The sequence below is a fragment of the Zerene cesonia genome, chromosome 18 (assembly GCF_012273895.1).
Source record: "Zerene cesonia ecotype Mississippi chromosome 18, Zerene_cesonia_1.1, whole genome shotgun sequence".
Taxonomy (NCBI): Eukaryota; Metazoa; Arthropoda; class Insecta; order Lepidoptera; family Pieridae; genus Zerene; species Zerene cesonia.
In genome coordinates this window covers 9,391,274-9,410,261 of record NC_052119.1, presented here as the reverse complement: position 1 = coordinate 9,410,261, position 18,988 = coordinate 9,391,274, and the positions used below count along the sequence as shown (strand labels likewise).

At 37.3% G+C, this 18,988-nt stretch overlaps 1 protein-coding gene across 2 annotated transcripts in view; it reads left to right on the top strand.

Moving 5' to 3' along the window:
* The first annotated feature begins 259 nt into the window (after window positions 1–259).
* The window catches only part of LOC119833779 (calmodulin), a 20,295-nt gene continuing 1,566 nt past the window's right edge, over window positions 260–18,988 (top strand). The window contains exons 1-3 of one of the 2 annotated variants that reach the window (XM_038357958.1): window positions 260–529; window positions 4,297–4,471; window positions 16,921–17,163. In XM_038357958.1, the coding sequence (XP_038213886.1) occupies window positions 527–529; window positions 4,297–4,471; window positions 16,921–17,163 (421 nt within the window). In that variant the 5' untranslated portion in view covers window positions 260–526. Of the gene's footprint in view, window positions 530–4,272; window positions 4,472–16,920; window positions 17,164–18,988 lie in introns of those variants that run through there. The other variant, XM_038357957.1, reaches the window with a different exon arrangement.

Below are 18,988 nucleotides of genomic sequence, written 5' to 3'. Positions count from 1 at the left end.
GATATCTCGTTATTCGGGCGGCACTGCGGCGCGGCGGGTGAGGCGGGCCTGAACTGGGGCAGCGTGCCCGGTTCGCGGTGCGGCGTGGCGCAGCGGCCGCGGCCGGCAGGCGGTAGCCAGTTCGCGCGCGCGCCGCAGTGACGCATTGCAGGTATGGGACGCCCAATCGGCGCGCGCCGCTAGCCGCTTCATGCCACCGTGTCCGCCCAATATAAAACCGACTATCCTTCGCGGATCCGCTCTAATCTCTTACCGTGCGTCCCGAGACATGGACTTGCATGTACAAAACGCAACGATACGAAAAGTTGTCGTGAACGAATAAGAATCGGTACCGGTCATGACAGTGCGGCGATTCGATTGAACGATTACGAACGATTCGCGCGGCGCACGGTCGCGAGTTTCCCGGCGCGGCCGCTCGCGCGACTGAGGGCGGCAGTATTCGTTCAACCGTCGGTCTGTGTGGTCGCTTTGCGGCGTAGTCTGTGATTTTTTTAGTGTAGCTCCTGATAATCCAAGTTAATCGACTATGGTGAGTGTCCTTTCTTCAAAAAAAAGCCGGAAGTGTTTTCTAGGAAGCGTCCTGTACCTATTCTAGGGTATATTTCGGAGCTTCGGTTTATCGGTGTTTATAGTGATGACGGCCTCCATTATTATTGTGATGGCCGTTTTTTACCGCATTGCGGAATGAGTACATAGGCGAAGCTATGAAGAGGATATATTTGAGAACTTTCGGATGCTGGTAAAGGGGCAGAAGTGCAATTTGACAACAAAATCCCATTGGTTACCGTTATGATAGCTCGAGAAACGTCCGTCGCCATAGTTTGTTAGGTGTTGCCGACAGCTAGATGACGTTTCATTGAATTTGAAGCGTTTTTAACGGACTTTGTGGGCTTTATGGGTAACCGCTGTGAGGAAGAATTTGAATCATTTGTTGGTATTTGAGACTGTGTCGCGCCCCACTGTCGCCGATCGATCGACCGGGCGCACCTGTCAAACGCCCGTTGACTCATCATTCTCGCTTAAGTTTTCATACGCAATTCAATAAACTAGTTCCGTTAGCTTTCTTCGTTAAATACTTAACTGTGTGACACATTCTAGTTAATATTGTAAGCTAACCACGTCCAACCCGACGGCACTTATCGAGCCAGTCGCCGGTTTTCATACCCGTACGCAACTTGATTTCTCTACTTCCATTAGTTATAATCGAAATTTACTTTCAACTAAGCCAATGGTGAGTAGTTTATATGTGAAAAATATAATGAAACAAATAATGTGCTTAAATTTGCATGATTCTTTTACCTGATAATGTTTCTATTGAGTAAAAGTTTTATTTTAAGTGACTTAAAAACAATAATAACTGCAACATTTGAAAGTATTACCTTAGTCTTTGTGGAACATTAAAAAATTCGTCATAATCATGTAATGATAAAGGAAGCCTTATGAAGCACATAATTCAATTATAGCACTGGTGTCTTCTTTTACCAGATATAAGCCCCAGTTTACTTTCAGTAGTTGCCTTTTCATCTGTTTGCAATGGAAAACTGGATCTTTATTTCAATTTGAAAAGAAAAGGTTTTAAATTCTATATTTTGTTTTCATATACTGCAGTTCAAATTAAATTTCAAAACATTTCAAGATGATAATATATATGAATTTTTGGCTTCAATTCTTAATCAACAACTTCTATGTCAATACATTGGTATTATGAAATAACTTTAAAAAATTTCTTAAAGTATCTCAAAGTACCAGTTATTTATACAGTCATAACTGGTTTTTAGTTCTTACCTTGAAATTTATAATTAATTTATACTGTTTTTGTGTATTTAATCATGCTTAAGTTGAAACTTCAAATTTCATACTTGTGTGAATGGCTAGCTTTAGTGCAATGTTAATTTGTTTCATATTTTATTATCTGTTCAGTTAATGGGGCAACTATTAGGAGTCTATGCATTATTTATTGTGTCGAGTGTCCGTTGTACTAACATAAATAATATATCTTATATGTCAAACATCAATGTATTATTCATGCAATTTCAAAATTTTAATGTTTGATTTACTGATACATGCCCAATGTAAAATTAATTTGCTTATTTCAGTTTTAATTGTTGCCTGAACTCAGTTAGCGATATCAAAATGTCTGTTGATAAAGTTCAATGAATAGCTCAATGTCTATATCACCTTACATTCTTATAAATTTTAGTAACTAGTAATTGTGTAATTGGCAATTTTATGTGGAATACTACAATATTATCTTCAAAAATAAATTGCTTAAATATGTCAGTCCCACAATACAATAACAATTAGTTACAACAGATAACAATTAGTTATTAAGGTTTTAAGTTAAAGAAAATTAAAATAAGTTTAACCATAACTATGTTCTAAATAAAAAAATTAATATCACACCAATCCAGTAAGAAGGTATTTCATAACTGCTATGAGCAAACGTTAAGTAATCATGTTAAAACAATTTTAAACATTATTGAACGAGTATAAATTGACATAGAAGTAAAATATTTGTTAAAGATACAGTTTATTGATACATGGGTGTGGTATAGGCCAGCTACACGTAGCTGTAATATTTGTAATCTTAAGTGTTTTAATAGCCTGTTTTCAATTGATAATATTTATTTATATAGACACTAATCGGATTAAAACATCTTGATGATGTGTATAGTATGATAGCTGTTTTAGATATAGTTACTATGGTGTAACGTATCATGAAAGTACCTAGCTTTCCATATAAATTAAGATTCAAGATAATGTTTGTTAGATTTGAATTGTCCGACAAGTGTGTTGTATATGATTTGTCACCTAAAAAAGAGTTTACAAACTGATGAACATTATTACACTGTTTCTTTTTGCTTTTGTTACTGTGACTCTGTTTGGCACTATCATTTATACCATTCACTTTTTTTAATACAGACTAAAGTAAAAGAATTATGTTTTGTTAACTGAATTTTTAGGATCTTGTAGCAAAAATAAGATAATATAGCATATTATACTATAAATTTTTAGTCTTTATCAAACAAAATTTTAATATTGATAAATTTTGATAAGATTCATAAAATTGTAATCTCACTGATAGCATTATCAAAATTACAGTTAAAAGCATTATCAGTAAATTACTTGGTGATTTAAATTATATTGAAGTTAGTGTAATCATGTTTAATAATAATACTGATGACTATGTTTATAAGATGTAGGTATATTTAGAGTTTAATTCTTTTTTTTTTCTTTTTTTTATTTTAAATTATACAGACATTGGAGCTAAAATGTATGCTTACAGTATCAAAATAAATATCACATGTTATCATTCAAACATGTTCTTATATTTCAGAGAATAATATTTCATATGTAAAAACACTATCTTAAAACAGTGATATATTTAATCATATCAAATAAATATGTTAGAATGATAATATTTATAATAATGCAGTAAATGATATCTACACATGTAGCCCGCAGTGTGACGTGTACACAGCAAACAATAAAGTTATCTTGTAATAATCTTATCTTTCACGTCTTATAGCTCATTATTCATTCAGTCTGTTGCCATTTCTTACACAATTCACAATGGTTGTTACGGTGGTATGTAAATTGGTTTTTATAATATATTACAATATTACAATACAATAGAATGTTTGTTACAAGATGAATTTGTTATTTATTCTTTTGTCTTCTACAAATTTTTCCCACATTGTATAAACTATACATATATGAAACCTTGTATGCACATTTGTAGCTCATATGGATTTGTTATTCATAACATGTAAAGATGGTTATCAATGCTGATAACTTTGATATATATTTGGAATCTTGCTGATTTATATCATATCCTGATTGATGATCATATCAGTGTTATTACATACATAATATTAATATTGAACAATGTTTTCAAGGAAACATTAATGAGGAATAAGACATTTTCACTCATTGTCTGTCTTCTGAAACCTCGAGTCTTGTGTAATCTGAGTGTAATAGGAATTCATACTTGTATAAGACCCAGATGGTGCTTATAACTAGATTTACCAACTGGATAATCTTTGCATATTTGGAGCTTAGTTTAGTGTGATTTGTAAATCGGTACAATAAAAGCTGTAATTTAGAATTCTATGTAGGTATCTAATGTATGTGACTATGGTGGCATAAATAAATAAATAAATTTATGTATTAACTTTAAGGACATTTGTTATATCAATTATGTGATCTTCTGTGTGAATGAAGATATATACATGTATTGAAAAATGTTCAAATTGGAACAATGTGCCATCAATGAATTGTGATATTATCTTGCAGGCGGATCAACTAACAGAAGAACAAATCGCCGAATTCAAGGAGGCGTTCTCACTGTTCGACAAGGATGGCGACGGCACCATTACCACCAAAGAGCTGGGCACCGTGATGCGGTCGTTAGGACAGAACCCCACGGAGGCGGAACTACAGGACATGATCAATGAGGTCGACGCGGACGGTAAGTTGATCGCTTTCGTGTATCCATATCCATACTAGGATAGTCTGGTTAGCGTCTTGCCCTTATCAAATCGCATTAAAATTAAATCATTGATATGAATGAATTACTTAGTGGAATCGAAGAAATTAAGTTCAAGCTGTTGAGTATGTTAATTGTAATTAACACATCTTTTAGAATTAAATATAAAAGTAGAGGAAGGATATTTACGATGCAATTGAATTTCAAAAATATATGCGTGAGTATTATACTCGTAAAAATATGTCTTTAATGTTAAACTCTCTGTTATTCATTTGTAATCAGTAGTTGCGCGTTCACTTTCCAATTATTTCACATTGGTGTGACGGTCACTCCAACCTCGTGCCGCGGGTTCAATAACGCAGCCGGTTGTGGCCCATTATCGGTGTAATCGAAATGTTATCGCTACATACCGCGATAACGGCTCGCCGGCCGGCGCAATTGTCGGCTAGCTGTGGTACATTTTGCGTTTGATGTCGTGCACTATATGTCCTGCCGCCGACAGTGTTTGTGGGCGGTGGTGACCACTTAACATCAGCTGTCCTAAATAAGAAACATATGTTCCAAAATCCAAAGTATGTAATTAAGAATTAAGATACGGAATAATTTTTGTAGGTTGAAATTTTTAGGCGAGCACATAAATTTTATGTCTTAAAAGCTTAAAAGTAGCTTTTAAAATAACATTGTTCCTGCTGTATTAGTTTAATTCGTCGTCAATTAATGAAAATGGAAGACTGGGAAGAAATCTGGCAATGCTTTAAAGAAAATCTTTGAATTGCACTTTATTTTGAGTAGTTTGCGATTGATCTTTTGTCTATTTATTATTGGATAATATTTATATGGTTTGAGACAGAATAGCTCAATAGCATTATGAAAATGCCTAAAAATTCTCGTTGTGAATTAAAAATATTCGTATTCGTATGTGTTGTTGTTGAGAGTGTACATTTCGGGCACGCAAGATGTTAATATTGCCGCATCTGCATAATGGAGACCTCTTGGATTTATCTGCAAATGGGGAGGCTTTGATAAGTTGTGTGAAGTTGCGGGTAGATTTACAGCACAATTTGTGCGGCTCGGAGCCATTTATCAGTGCCTCTTTGGGTAAGATGGGGTCAAGTGATATAGAACTCGTATTGTGCCGTGCCGACTCTAGTTGCCCCTTCGAATGGTCGGATGGAAATTCCGAATGTTTTAGGTATTTGGTTTGTTCGAAGGCTTATCATATTTTCCTCGATTGTGCTAAATATACATACACACACTGAATCCCCGTTTAATAAGCGACAAATTTGTTCGAAAATTTATTCATCATAAATAGTGAGACTGTAAATAAGGATAACAATGTTTCAAAATATAATTGGTTTGATCGTATTTACTGTATTTTAGTATATGCGACTTGAATCTGCTCCGTACTTGCGCCTGCAAATTGCGTTACGATTGATATTTTTCTATTTTTGGTACTGCGCTGGCAGTGTTAACACTCGGGACGAATTTATCGCCCGTCTAAATGTCTTCATTAACATTAAACAAAAGAAATCACATGTACTGACTGCGAACATGATATTATGTGTTGAACGTTCGGGTTGCGTGATGAATGGCGTCCGAGGTATGCGAGGATCGCGCCGCTGGCAGAGTTCCCTTCACCCACCCTTAGTTTCGTAACGTCCCTATTTACTACACTCCTTAACGTAAACACTGGGTGAAGCGTATCATCACCCCGGCCCACTGATGATTGCGCTAAGCCCCAAATACGCGCCAACTATCGCCGTTTATAAACAAAACGTCACAAAATACAAATTAAATACACCTTAATATCACATGATATTTCGTGTACCATGATACGGGCTTAACGTACGTACGCCTAAACAAATTGTGCAGAACAAACGAAATCGCGATACAGTTATCGCTGAGCAAATGTTGTAATGCCTTTATTTTTTCAGCGTTGATATTAAATATATAACTAACTACCTTGTTTGCAATTAAAGCGACATCCGCGTTTTATGCGCTGAACGTGTTATTTATGAAATCTTCAACCTTTTGTTGTCATAAATGTTTTGCGTGTGACTGCGTTATTTTCGTTTTTGTTTACAATGTAGGAGCGGCGCGTCTCGAGACGACCCTGATACGACGCCTTATCTCGACAACTCGATACAATATTAATAGACGATTAATACGTATTTATAGCTGATACACACTCACCTGTCTGAAATCTTGGCGCATATTGTAATAAATTCATATTGGCTAATGTACACTTCCACGACGCCAAAAGATTGCGGATAAATTTCAAAGTTCGGACGCGGCGCGATGTTATACATCGCTTATAGGTTTGCAAATATTTTTAACGTACGAGATGTTCCTTTGTGTTTATCCGCCGCGAACATTTATCATTAACGCCGGCTACTGTGGGAGGATCGCGCGATTCATCAAAAATTCATCCACACACTTTGTAATGTTTAATTTTTAGATTCCCAATGTTTATAATTCCTAATAATTGTGTGTTAATTTAATGCGGGAAGTATCAAAATAGCGTACATAGATTAGAATGTAGAAGAAACAAGGCAAACTACGCGCGTGCGTGTTTTTTATATTTATTTGTACAAATTGGTATTTGGTACGTTACGATAGGTTCACGATTAATTAAGCGCTTTGAATAATAAAGCATTAATAATGCTAAAAACGGAGTCTTACTCTTTTCTTTTATAGTGATAGAATGCTACAAATATTAAGCACAATTTAAATCTGTCTTGCTAGCCTGAATAAAAAAATGAAAAAAAAAAAAACAGCAGCTGCTCGCGGTTGTGTTACGTATCAATATTGTTAATATTTTGGCAAAACCATAGCCTTGGGCGAGTTAATGAGAAATACGAGTGATCAATGTGTGGCAACTCGCACATGGCGGGATCAGTCGCGGATCCTTGTTTATTATTGCTTTATATACTACCAACAGTGGGCCGTGAGACCCGCCAATTAACATGACAATTGCTCTTATATTCGCCACGTAATACTGTATCTTGTTGCAACACGGAACTGCCGCGCTGGCGATACTTGTCACTCATAATTGCCTGTGTTGACTGTTTATACGATTGGAATGGGTTCAAGTTACAGGATGTAGGATGTTTCGTGTTCTGCTTGTTTATTGGTGGTCGCTTTTCGCTTTGAGTCTCTAAAGAAACGGCGAATATAAAAATACTTTTAAAATTGTCGAATGTTTGTCTTCCAATTGTAACGGATCGTCTTGCTAGTAGCAATCATTATTGATAGCCCAGTGTATATGAATCTTTTAGATTTTTCGTAGTTACAAGATGCAGTTCTAGCTAACACTAAATAGCGTTGGTATTTCGTGAGACTACAAGAACAAAATGACGGTAATAACTCATATTTTTCTCGGTACCGAATCCATCATTTTCCGTTGAATATAATTGAATATATTTTGTACTTAGCTTCAATTCTTTTTATTTTGAATTTACAAAATATGAGTACTAGAAAATTTATGTCGCTCATGTAGTAATAAGTCAATTTGTTTATGCACAGCAGATGAAAAACAATCTCGCAGAAGCTAAACAAAAATGTTCATAATAAAGCGTAATTGATGGCGTATGTACATTATTCAAACGCGATGTACCTATTTATGGAATTTTTAATTATCACGATTGAAAAATGATGACGGCATTGGCTCGGTGCGTTGTGAGGTAATGTTTTTCCATATAGATTGTGCGGAATAACAATAGTCAGTTTCCACATCCGCTGGCTCCGGCCTCTGCAGATTAATTCGCCGGCCACAGGAAGGAGTTTCAGATAACCGGCATCCATATTTTCCTGTTCGTCTTATCCTGTACAGATACTCGATGAATCCAGAAAGATCCGAGCGCAGTATTGTTTTGTTCTGCCTTATTGCGTTTGACAAAGTACTGTAATTGACCACGGCGCTGTTTTTCAGATATAAAACGTTCAAAGTTTTAGTTGTGGTTGATATAAGCTGTATTAAATTATTTTCACGACGATCTCGTGATGTCTATTGGCCATTTAAATGGGCATTACTTGTTAAAGTTTGTCAAAAATTATAAATTTTGGCAGAGTGCCACAAATCGTTGCCCGTAACCCTTTATATGTTTATTTATCCGAGAACAAATATCAATCTGTAGAATCTAGTAGAATAGAAATTATTATACAGATAGGATCTGCAATGGCTAAGGCTACTTATATCCTTCTCTGAGAACATTATTTCGTGAATGCTAGATGTCGTTCATATCGTTATAGTCCACGGCCGTTATTTAATTTCTGATCGTAAATATTGATTTACCCATAAGCAATTATCATTCACTGGGCAAGTTTCCATTAAAATCCAATGTTTGAACGTCTGTGTAGTATAAGTGTTTTAATGTACTATTCGAATTTGTATCGATTATTTTATATGCATCGGGTTTGTGTTTATCCACAGATAAATTAATAAAATATGAAGCTTCCAGATAATGTTTAGCTTTGCTATCAATCTTAGCAAGCAATATTTCAAAAAAGCACACGAATCGTTTCCAATTTATGTGCGAGGTAGCCTTGAGAAATTTACGGGAATCGAACGAGAGAATATTTGACGTAACAATGGATGTGCCTACTTGTGTAACATTGCTTCGATACTATGGAAGACCAGTGAGAAAGTTTACAAGCAACCAATATAGAAAGAGTTTTATGTGTGTCTGATCTGCATTCAGGGCTGCTATCCTGACATTTAATTGACACACAATTATTAATTGAATGTTGAACAGTGATTTTTAATCATAAATGTTAGAATAGGCTTATTTAAAGATCTTTGTTTCTTTGTTGGAAGCAAGTTCCATTGACCCGACCGCTCTTCAAACACACGCGATTTTATGGCATTCCGATTGCAGTTTGCTGGTACATTTCGGGAATATCACTCGCAACCATGTTGCGAAATGATGAGGGCATGCTTGATACGAGGAAGTGCAGTGGCCCACTTAACTGCGCATAAATTCCTCTGCTTAGTGCCTTTTTATCAGCAATAAAGCATCATCGCTAAAACGGTTTCGATGCAACCAATTTGTAGCGGTATAACAGAATAACGAAAGATAAATTTGGCGTTTCAGTTTACATTTTTCACCCACTAATGTTTAATATCGATTTCCTCCACTCGCGGTCTATAACAAATGGCCGGTTTAACCTCGTTCGTGAAAAATAGCCGAATTGTTTACTGTTGAATCGTAATTTTAATGGTGATGTCACAAGCGGCGATAAGAAGTCGTTCACTTGTCCGAGGGAGACGGCCGCTCGACCGCCGCGCCGCTCTCCTCTAATGCTATTTGCGGAACAATGCTGCTTCTAAACGGAAAATCGGTTCTGGACCTATCGTCATACGGAAAAAACATTTCTCATTAGATGTGCAGCACATACACGTTACAAAGTACGATATCAGATGCTATAAAAAGTTTAATGCTTATCGCAGAATTGTTCACCACATTTTGAAGCTGATGACCGCATACTTAGATCATCGACTATATTTAATTTGTTCAGCTATAAATTCAAACTACGTGGAACTGGCGAAAAAGTCCCGAGAGACCTTTGTTTTATATTAAATTAAAAGCATATGGTGGTTAAATTGAAGGTGAGGGGAGGGTAAAGCCTGGCGATCGATACGCAGACAGACACGTGTCGCGTTCGTTAGCAACGTCAACTGAATTCCCGCGGCATTTCAGAACTGCTTGACATAGTTTCATTAAATATTCTGAACACATGCAAGAAAATAATAGCGTATTGATATAATAAATGTACAGAAATGGTCAGAAAAGAAGCTATTCCACACTGTATTTCCACGGCTGAGTGCTCGACAAGCCGTCAATTATTAATTACGTTAAGATCGATTTGCGTCTCGCGCTCCGCTCGACCCCATTCGACCCCACAATAGCTCCATTTATTGATTTATCCACAGCCGGCTCGTACCACACTGTGGCACCGTATCGAAATATCGATTCCCTCCACCGGTGCGCTTACGTATTATGAGGTCAAGAGTACAACATGATGACGATTGGCGTAATTGCAGTTGTCAGCAATTCTATTATTGTAATTGACAATATGGCCTCATAGAATCGTTGTGATTTATTGGTGCAACTCTAAAGTGAGGTGCACCAGTTCTATGCGGGGATTGCAATAAAAATAGGTTAGAAGCGGGTCAAATAACCCGCTCAGCTATCGATCCACTTGGAACCGATCGAGGTCGTTTTTGGAGCGTAACATCATACCGTCTGCTCCATTATTTTCCATTTGAAATGTTGTAAAGCAACGGCGTCATACGTCCCGTGCATCGTATCGTACATCGCCAAAATCTTAAACAACTAAATGGTACACATGCAGACTATGTATTAATAGAGACAGGCCATACATCAACGTTGACCTTTCTCGGCTCATTATTATGTAGTTCGCGCTGTCGTCGTTAGTCCTTTGCAGGCAATTTGTGGAGGGACCGTTTATTTTCCTCTCGTTTGTGGTTTTATTTGACCCGTGTCACCCGCAGTGGCTTATTTTTCCTTCCTAATAACCGTTCATCAAGCGCTACAATAGCTGGTTTATATAATTTGGACGGATATAAGTCGCGCGAGGAATCTGCGATGGCTCTGGCTTGTCTCTGAATTACAAGCGTTATAAATAAGATAAAGTACCGCTTTACTGATGACCACAAAATTGGCGGCGACTTGACGCGTTTATTCAATTAGTGGTCGATAAAATCTCTCGTGAATGTTTTAGCTTCAAATAGAGATTTATGTACAATTGTCTTAACGAATCTCGCAGCGACAAATCAAATTTGTTTGAGGAAAATCGATATAAGATGTTATAGGTGAAAAGTTGGGCCGGCGCCAACCGTACCGATCGACCCAGTGATGTCTCTCGAGGAGCGAGTCGCGAGCGTTCAAATAGCTGACCCATTGTTGTCCTAATTGCTCGCGCATCGTGTGCCCTTTCTGATTTTGAATCACGGACAAATTTAGCTCCTTTCTATTTTAGATTAATCACATTTGAACGTAGTGATGTACATGCATAGGAATCATTATAGTATCGTAATGTAATACATACAAAGAAGCTTCAAAAGATTCTTTCCGTAAATCTATATTGAAGACTTCATGTTCACCTAATTTATGTTGTGTTATTAAACAATGGGTACATTTTCTGATCCCAATCAGTATAATTTGAAATTAGAGGCTAGTATTGTAGTTATCTATATTTTGTTGTGTCGACACATCGAAAATCTGTTCCGATAGTTGGATATAAAAAATGTGTGCACAGGCGCTCCATTTGGTTAGAAATGCGACTGCCAAGCGCGGTGTTGACAACGCACTTATCTAATCGAGTGTTGTCTGCATTCGGCGCGGATTGCAAATGAATTTGCATATTGGGTTGGCTTGCGGCCAGCGAGCCTGTCGCGATAGCCGCGCGTGTGCCCGCCTCGCCCCAACCTGATACATTTCCTTAGGGTCGACGTGTGTTTCGATTTATCTCTTGATAATTACATTTCTAAAGTCTGTTTCAATTATTGATTTGGGCGAGTGTAAAAATAAGTAAAATGATAGTGAGATATCAAATGCATTGATGATAATTGAAGTCACGGTGTAAAAGCATGAGCTTTGATAACCAGTAATAATTAGCACGTCACACCTTCACCTTTTTCTTCAGGTAGATGTTAAATGTCCTTATCGAAATCAAATATTAAATTCAATAAATAAAACAATTTAGCGGTGATTTGTTATCACGAGTTCTGGCAGCCCTACTACTGCAAACAGCGTATTTACTCTTACTCGACGCGCTGGCGTTGTGACAAAAGCTGTAGATCGGCGGCGCTCTAATTTATTTACATTTTTTCGGATTGTTTACCGATCGCTGTGTTGCTTTCAGGAACATTAAAGCTTTATTGCTTCTTTAAATACAGCGCTATTCACTTAGCTTGTGCCCTACTGCCAGTTAGTTAGTTCTCTCGTATCGCTCGAAATTCAAATATTTAATAATAGGTAGAACTGTTTAAACACGATAAGGAGTATAATAGCTTAGCGATTACAAACAAGTGCGAGCTGATAAATTACGCACTTTGCTAGGTATGCGGCCGTTGGAAGCGTCGCAAAAACCTCCGGCTGTGACGTCATTTTGAGTCACGCGTCCTCGCCTGCTAAGGCTTCGTCTTCGATCGCCGCATTGTTATCGTATACTATCGCTGTACCAAGGCCAATAGATTATATGTAATTATTTAATGCAGATATCTATTAAGTACATACTACGTGTCGGACGGAACGTACTCGCGATATGTCATTATTAATTTCACATATTAAAAGTGCGATAAAACCCCTAAAATGACTAGCAAATGAAGTTTACCCGCCTCATAATCTGAACGTATCTTATCACCCTCTTATCGCTATTTATCGAAGTTTAATTATTCGTATTTTGAGACAGACAAACAGCATTTCGTTTTAATTTTTCCACGTCGTTCTGCGCACCTTATTGCTTACTGAGATTTATGCACAACTAGCCATAAAAAGAACTGTGTTCCAATTTGGACATTGTGGATGATCTCATACAAATTCGCATCGTTAGACACAATCTGTCAGGCCACAGATTGTGATGATGTGTGTGTTTACTGCTAAGTCAGGCTGACGCAAAATGTTCAACAGGGACATCTCATCTATCACCTAGTTAGTCATGTATCTTGTTTTTGCATTAATTATAGTGCAATATTTACTTACACGCTCGAAACTTGCTTCAATTACAATAATTGTAGCGTCGGAATCGATTGTCTCTCGAGTAAATGATAATCGAATGGTAATAAGACTACGAATAGCATTATTGTTACAATCTGTATCAGAATTAGACTAAGCCGAAATGTTATGTTTACTCAATTGGCTGTAGATTGTCGGTTTGATTATTCGATTTGCCATAATCGACTTCATTGTACCGGATTTTGTTTATAAATGAGTCAGTTCTTTTGTTTAGCGCTCTGGTGAGTTCGGTTTGTTAGTTTTTCTTATACCGGGAGTAGTTTAACAAGCATCGTATGCACTGGGTATTATGTTTCTGACCTAACGATAAGTGGTCGAATGTGGTTTTAGTATGTTCGATCGCATGATCGTCGAGGCTTAGAATTCTAACGTATTGAATTTCATGAGGTTTTGTCTAGATTTACAAGCTCGTGATCATAAATTCTAAACTGCTGGTTCACCACAAATCGTTGTAATTGCGATATTTTTAGTACAATGTCCCAAATTCAAATATTCTGAATGATATCATAAAATTTAAATAACAACCTTCAACTTAACCTCGAACGAAACTATAAATGTGTCGGACACGGAATTGAAGATTTCAGGTTCTATCAAATATGGAGAGAAATGTAGAGATATAGGTGCGGTCGAGTTCAAGGCGAACGTAGGCTTTTGTTCGTGAACAATACACAGTCGTTACACACACAGCATACAAAACGACTGTTAAATTTTTTGTTTGTATCTATAAAGAGGCTAGGGATGTTGTGTTTGCTAAACATTCGACTTTGTCGTGCGAAATTGGCGTCTGTTTGAGTTTTGCGACATAAACCGACAAATTGCCTGTCTCATTGTACTCGTATATCGAGAAACACTTCCTGCTGTTATTTATAAACTTGTGCGTTTTTTTTTTAAATATAACGACTGTTTCTGAACAAAGTCGTGTGTCACCATATTATGTAGCGCATATATTGGATCGTTTGGTAAAAGGTTTTATGAATCCCATGTTCCCGCGGAATCATTCGGGCCGCGCTCAGCGACCGCGATGTAACACTTCTCGGTAGAACATAAGGAAGACGTTTAACCGGGGCAGTGTCGCTAATCGGCCAGATGCGTCCTAGCAGCGGGAGGAACCGGTGCGGGTATGCGGTGTGCATTCTCGAAAGTTCTCCTCACGTGCCGGCTATTAATAGCACGCAACGCCTCCGAAAGGTTAGCCACAGAATTAGCGTCGCCAAACTTAACTTGCACTTATTTTTACGACGCCTCCGAACGGTGAACGTTTGATGTGCGATTATCAATGTGTTTAGCACTATTCATAGAAGTCTGTTTGGCCGAATCCGATTTTGAGAACGCCGCGGAAAAATGCTATTACTAGAATTGATAAAATGCTTACTGATTGATGTACGTCGGCGAATACTTTGATGTAGTAAGTAGTTGGACGTAATTACGCGAACGACGTTAAACCTTTGTGCTCTGAACTACGGTGAAGCAGAACGATTGTATATACTAAATACGCCTGAAACTGTGTCGCTGTCAAGCGGAAAATTTTGTTCGTTACAGTTTACCGTAAATAATGCATTTATATTGAACCCGTTGTTTACAGTGGGGCCTTTATTAGCATCAAGGTTCCGCTGCGGTGGCCTAGCGTGATGATACGAACATTCGGATGCATGGATGTATCGGTAATGATTCTCGTAAACTATAATATGCGAGTTCATTCATTTTATGTTTATATTTGCGATCCCGACCGCGTTGGTTCACTGACTCTGAATTATTCGTGCTTGTTTTGCTAGAGATTTCGCTCGAATGAGATGACTTGACATTTGACTGGAGATATGATCTGGAGGTGGAATAATTACGGTGTGTGGGATACGAAATAGAATCAATTTTACTGTTTTTTATTGTCTGCTAAATTATATTTGGATACCGAGTTAGTCATGCTTTTAAAACTGGTTCTACCTAAAATTGGGTTGCTGATTAAATCGCCCAAGTATACAATAAGCTGCTTTATCTTTTCTATTCGTATTGGACATGGGGACTGCCGATTATGTGCGGCAACATGGCCCAACTGAATTGCTCGATTTCGAAGTGTTATCAATGTCTATTATAAGCAATCGTATATTATCTGCTTTTATTACTTTTTGCAAACCGCTGCCGCTCACGTAACCGTATGCCAATATAAAATAGGTTTAGATTTGTACCATATAATATATGGTATATGTACATTCAAATCAATCACTGTCTACTGGATAGGCGAGATAGTAAACATCTTGACGTTATTTGCATCCGAATAATCACGACTTGTATTATGTCTTCATATTCTTGGAGACATGAAATCTTAAATCAGTAATGGGACATAGAAGAATATCCCCCGGATAGAAATGAGAAATGATGCATCCCGCATAGGATGTGATTTGTTTTTGTTGGTAATTTTGTTTGTGATGGTTCAACAGAAGGGATATAAGTCAGTTAACTTTCACTTCAAAACTTTGCATAACGACATTTTTATTTCATTTGAAGATTGAAATCACTGTTTATATTGCCTCTCATTGATTTTTCTCTGAATTATTATTGGAACAAATGGCATTTTTCATAAAGATTTTAATCGAGTGCGCTGAGAAATAATTACATTTGAATCTCTCATACACTTTAAATAGCTATGAGCACTGAGCTCTACGTAAACACTGGCAGCTCTTTTCATCGTATTCATTAATTTTAAAAGTACTAGATTATGTACACCATGGAAATCGAACTTTCTCGAACTAATATCACCTATCTTGTGGACCTTAAATTCGTGAAAACGAATCTATCGTAGTACTTACATATTATATTCCTTGGACGTTGAAACGCCTCCGAGACGAGAACTCTTTTTTTTCTATGGTCGCCTTGTTCATAATTTTACCTTTATATTGGTAAAATTATTGTCTCCACATTGGTATCCGATATGTTTGCAATCATGTAATAATGTAATAATGAAGTAAATGAAAATATAGAAATACGTCACGCGAAAAAAGACAAATAGGCATAGATAATCCCATTTCGAAGCAATAATTATACTATGTTTTAGTGCTAAAGTATTTCAATTAATGTAACAATAAGCGACGGCAATTCGATAAAAACATTCATTTAAATTTACACGTAAATTCGTTAGCATGTAACTGGTTTTACTGATTTATTCATGTGTTGAGTGATCTCCACTGTTATGGTCGTTAATAGTGGACCTGCTTCGGTATTTGTATGTGTATTTGACCTTATTATCATATTCAGTTATAAATAAACCGGATTATTTACTACTTATATGCGAAGATCAAAAAGTCTGCTTCGTATAGACTTATCGGAAACGTGAATAATTAATTAGTTATCGTACGTTTATTTGAATTTTATTCAGAATTATCATAGTCATAAGTAAATTCTTACTTTCTCTATCATTTACAAGGTTATCAATTTTCAAACTTTACTATGTAAGATCTGTTTGCTCTTATTGAACATTACGAACAACTTGGCCAATAATTAAGGCAGGATTTTTTTTACCGATTTTGATTAAGCTTTCACCAATGAAAATCTTCAATATTTCTCGGCTCAACATAAGCGGAGCCGTTGCGAGCTAGCCCTTTAGATTTATAATATTCTATAAATATATGTTTGTTAATAATGTTAAACACAACTAACCCTCGCCCATATCGCCAATTCCAGGTAACGGCACGATAGACTTCCCCGAGTTCCTGACCATGATGGCCAGGAAGATGAAGGACACGGACAGCGAGGAGGAGATCCGCGAGGCGTTCCGCGTGTTCGACAAGGACGGCAACGGTTTCATATCGGCCGCCGAGCTGCGCCACGTGATGACGAACCTCGGCGAGAAGCTCACCGACGAGGAGGTGGACGAGATGATACGCGAGGCCGACATCGACGGCGACGGACAGGTCAATTATGAAGGTGAGACGGGGCGCTGTGTGTGGAAAATGTATTGGGGGTTTTTGGTAGGAGTAGTACACCTCTGAGACAATATCTTGGTGTAAGTTAAGGTTTAAAGCTATGTGGGGTTTAGTGGTATAGGTGTGCGAGGGTAATGCTTGACTAATTTCACTTGTATGAGACTACTACATACATTAATTAATCTTAATAGGAGTAAGTGAGGTATTTGTCACGAAACGCATATACTGGGTGATCAAATGTATGAAGGAGTATGAGATTTTATGTTAGCGATTACAAGTGGAATAAGCTGCTGTCCCCTAGGATGCAGTGTCTTACTAGTTCAGAAGCATTTATGTTCAAATACGACATTTCTTCCAAGAAAATGGAGTATATGTCACTTAATGGGCCAGGAAAGCACCTGTTAGAACAGACACTCGGAAAAAAGTCAAATGTATGAATGTGTGCGTATTTTTGATTAGTGCTGGGTAATAATCAGTAATCAGTAATCAGTAATTTTATCAAAACACAGCAAGTTGTAAATGACATACAACATTTCCAGTATTGCCAGTTGAAATAATAGCTGCTATAATATCTTTAAAGATAGAATAGCTCCTTGCTTTTAAACTATTTCTGTCAATTTTTTAATGGATCATAGTTTATTATTTTATTTAATATTGTGTATCAACAAATATGAGCGCCGCCCACGCGTCTCTTGTTAGCAAATAGCACGTGATTCTAAATATAATGGTATTATTTATCGTTACAAGTATTCTTATTGCTTCTTAAGACATTTCTATTAATAATCTATTAGTATCAAGTATAATGAAACATACCACCGCTTTTTTGAAGGCCTAGAGCGCTGTAAAAACAAGATTATTTTACAAAAAATGCTATTTTAAAGCTAATCATGAATTGTGGACAAGCTGAACGATAATAATAGAGGGGTGCTCCTCGTTTGGAATCATTTTAATGATCATGCTAGTCTTGAAACTTTGTCAGAGTTTTAGAAATAATATGAATATGAGTAACAAATGCATGCTTTTATGCACTGTTGTTTTAACAAATCATTGTAATACACTATCAACTAAATAAATCACAAGAAAAAACGTGTTGACATAAAGCCCCAAGACTGGTAAAAGCAATTGCATATGTTATCTGGAAACTTTCTCACACCAGTAGTTTGTAAAAACCGTATTTATATTTCCAAATTTGTGATTGTTTTATCTATGTTTGTGCTATATAAAAGTGTATTATTTAAAATTGAGCACACGCCCTCTGGTGGCGGCGTCCGGCGACAACCGACAGAGATTTGTCTGTTTGCAGACTTCCATGCGCTCGCGCAAATGATATTTGCGCGCGGCGACGGCGGCCGCTAGCTAGCTATACGTAGTAACTAACATAAGGACACGCTGTGATCTCAATATATTTAGTGCGCAAGGCCTACGTCCGTCGCCACTAGGTACACATAGTGCTATCAATGGTTTGCTGCTCGTTATTAACTGTTCCTACATTCTGCAGTGTTGCCACCTACCGTACATCTATCTCTTTCAAGCACTCACTGTCTGTCACCTATATTATAGTTCCACTCTGCTCCGGGGCGAGTTCGGTAGTCTTTCTCTTATCGCCTTCGATTTTGACGGATCCTTTTAAAATATTTCCGAATCATTGTTTTTAACGTTTTTTTTTCTGTCTCTCTCTCGTCACCCCCTCGATGTACCCTCTAACGTTCCCACCTCGAGATGGCAACACTGGTATTAGTTGTCCCGCCTCCCTGTGGGATCGCTGTTGTGTCGCGGGGGGGGCCGCCCGCAACGGCCGTTCCGCGCGGCCCCCCCGCTGCATGTCT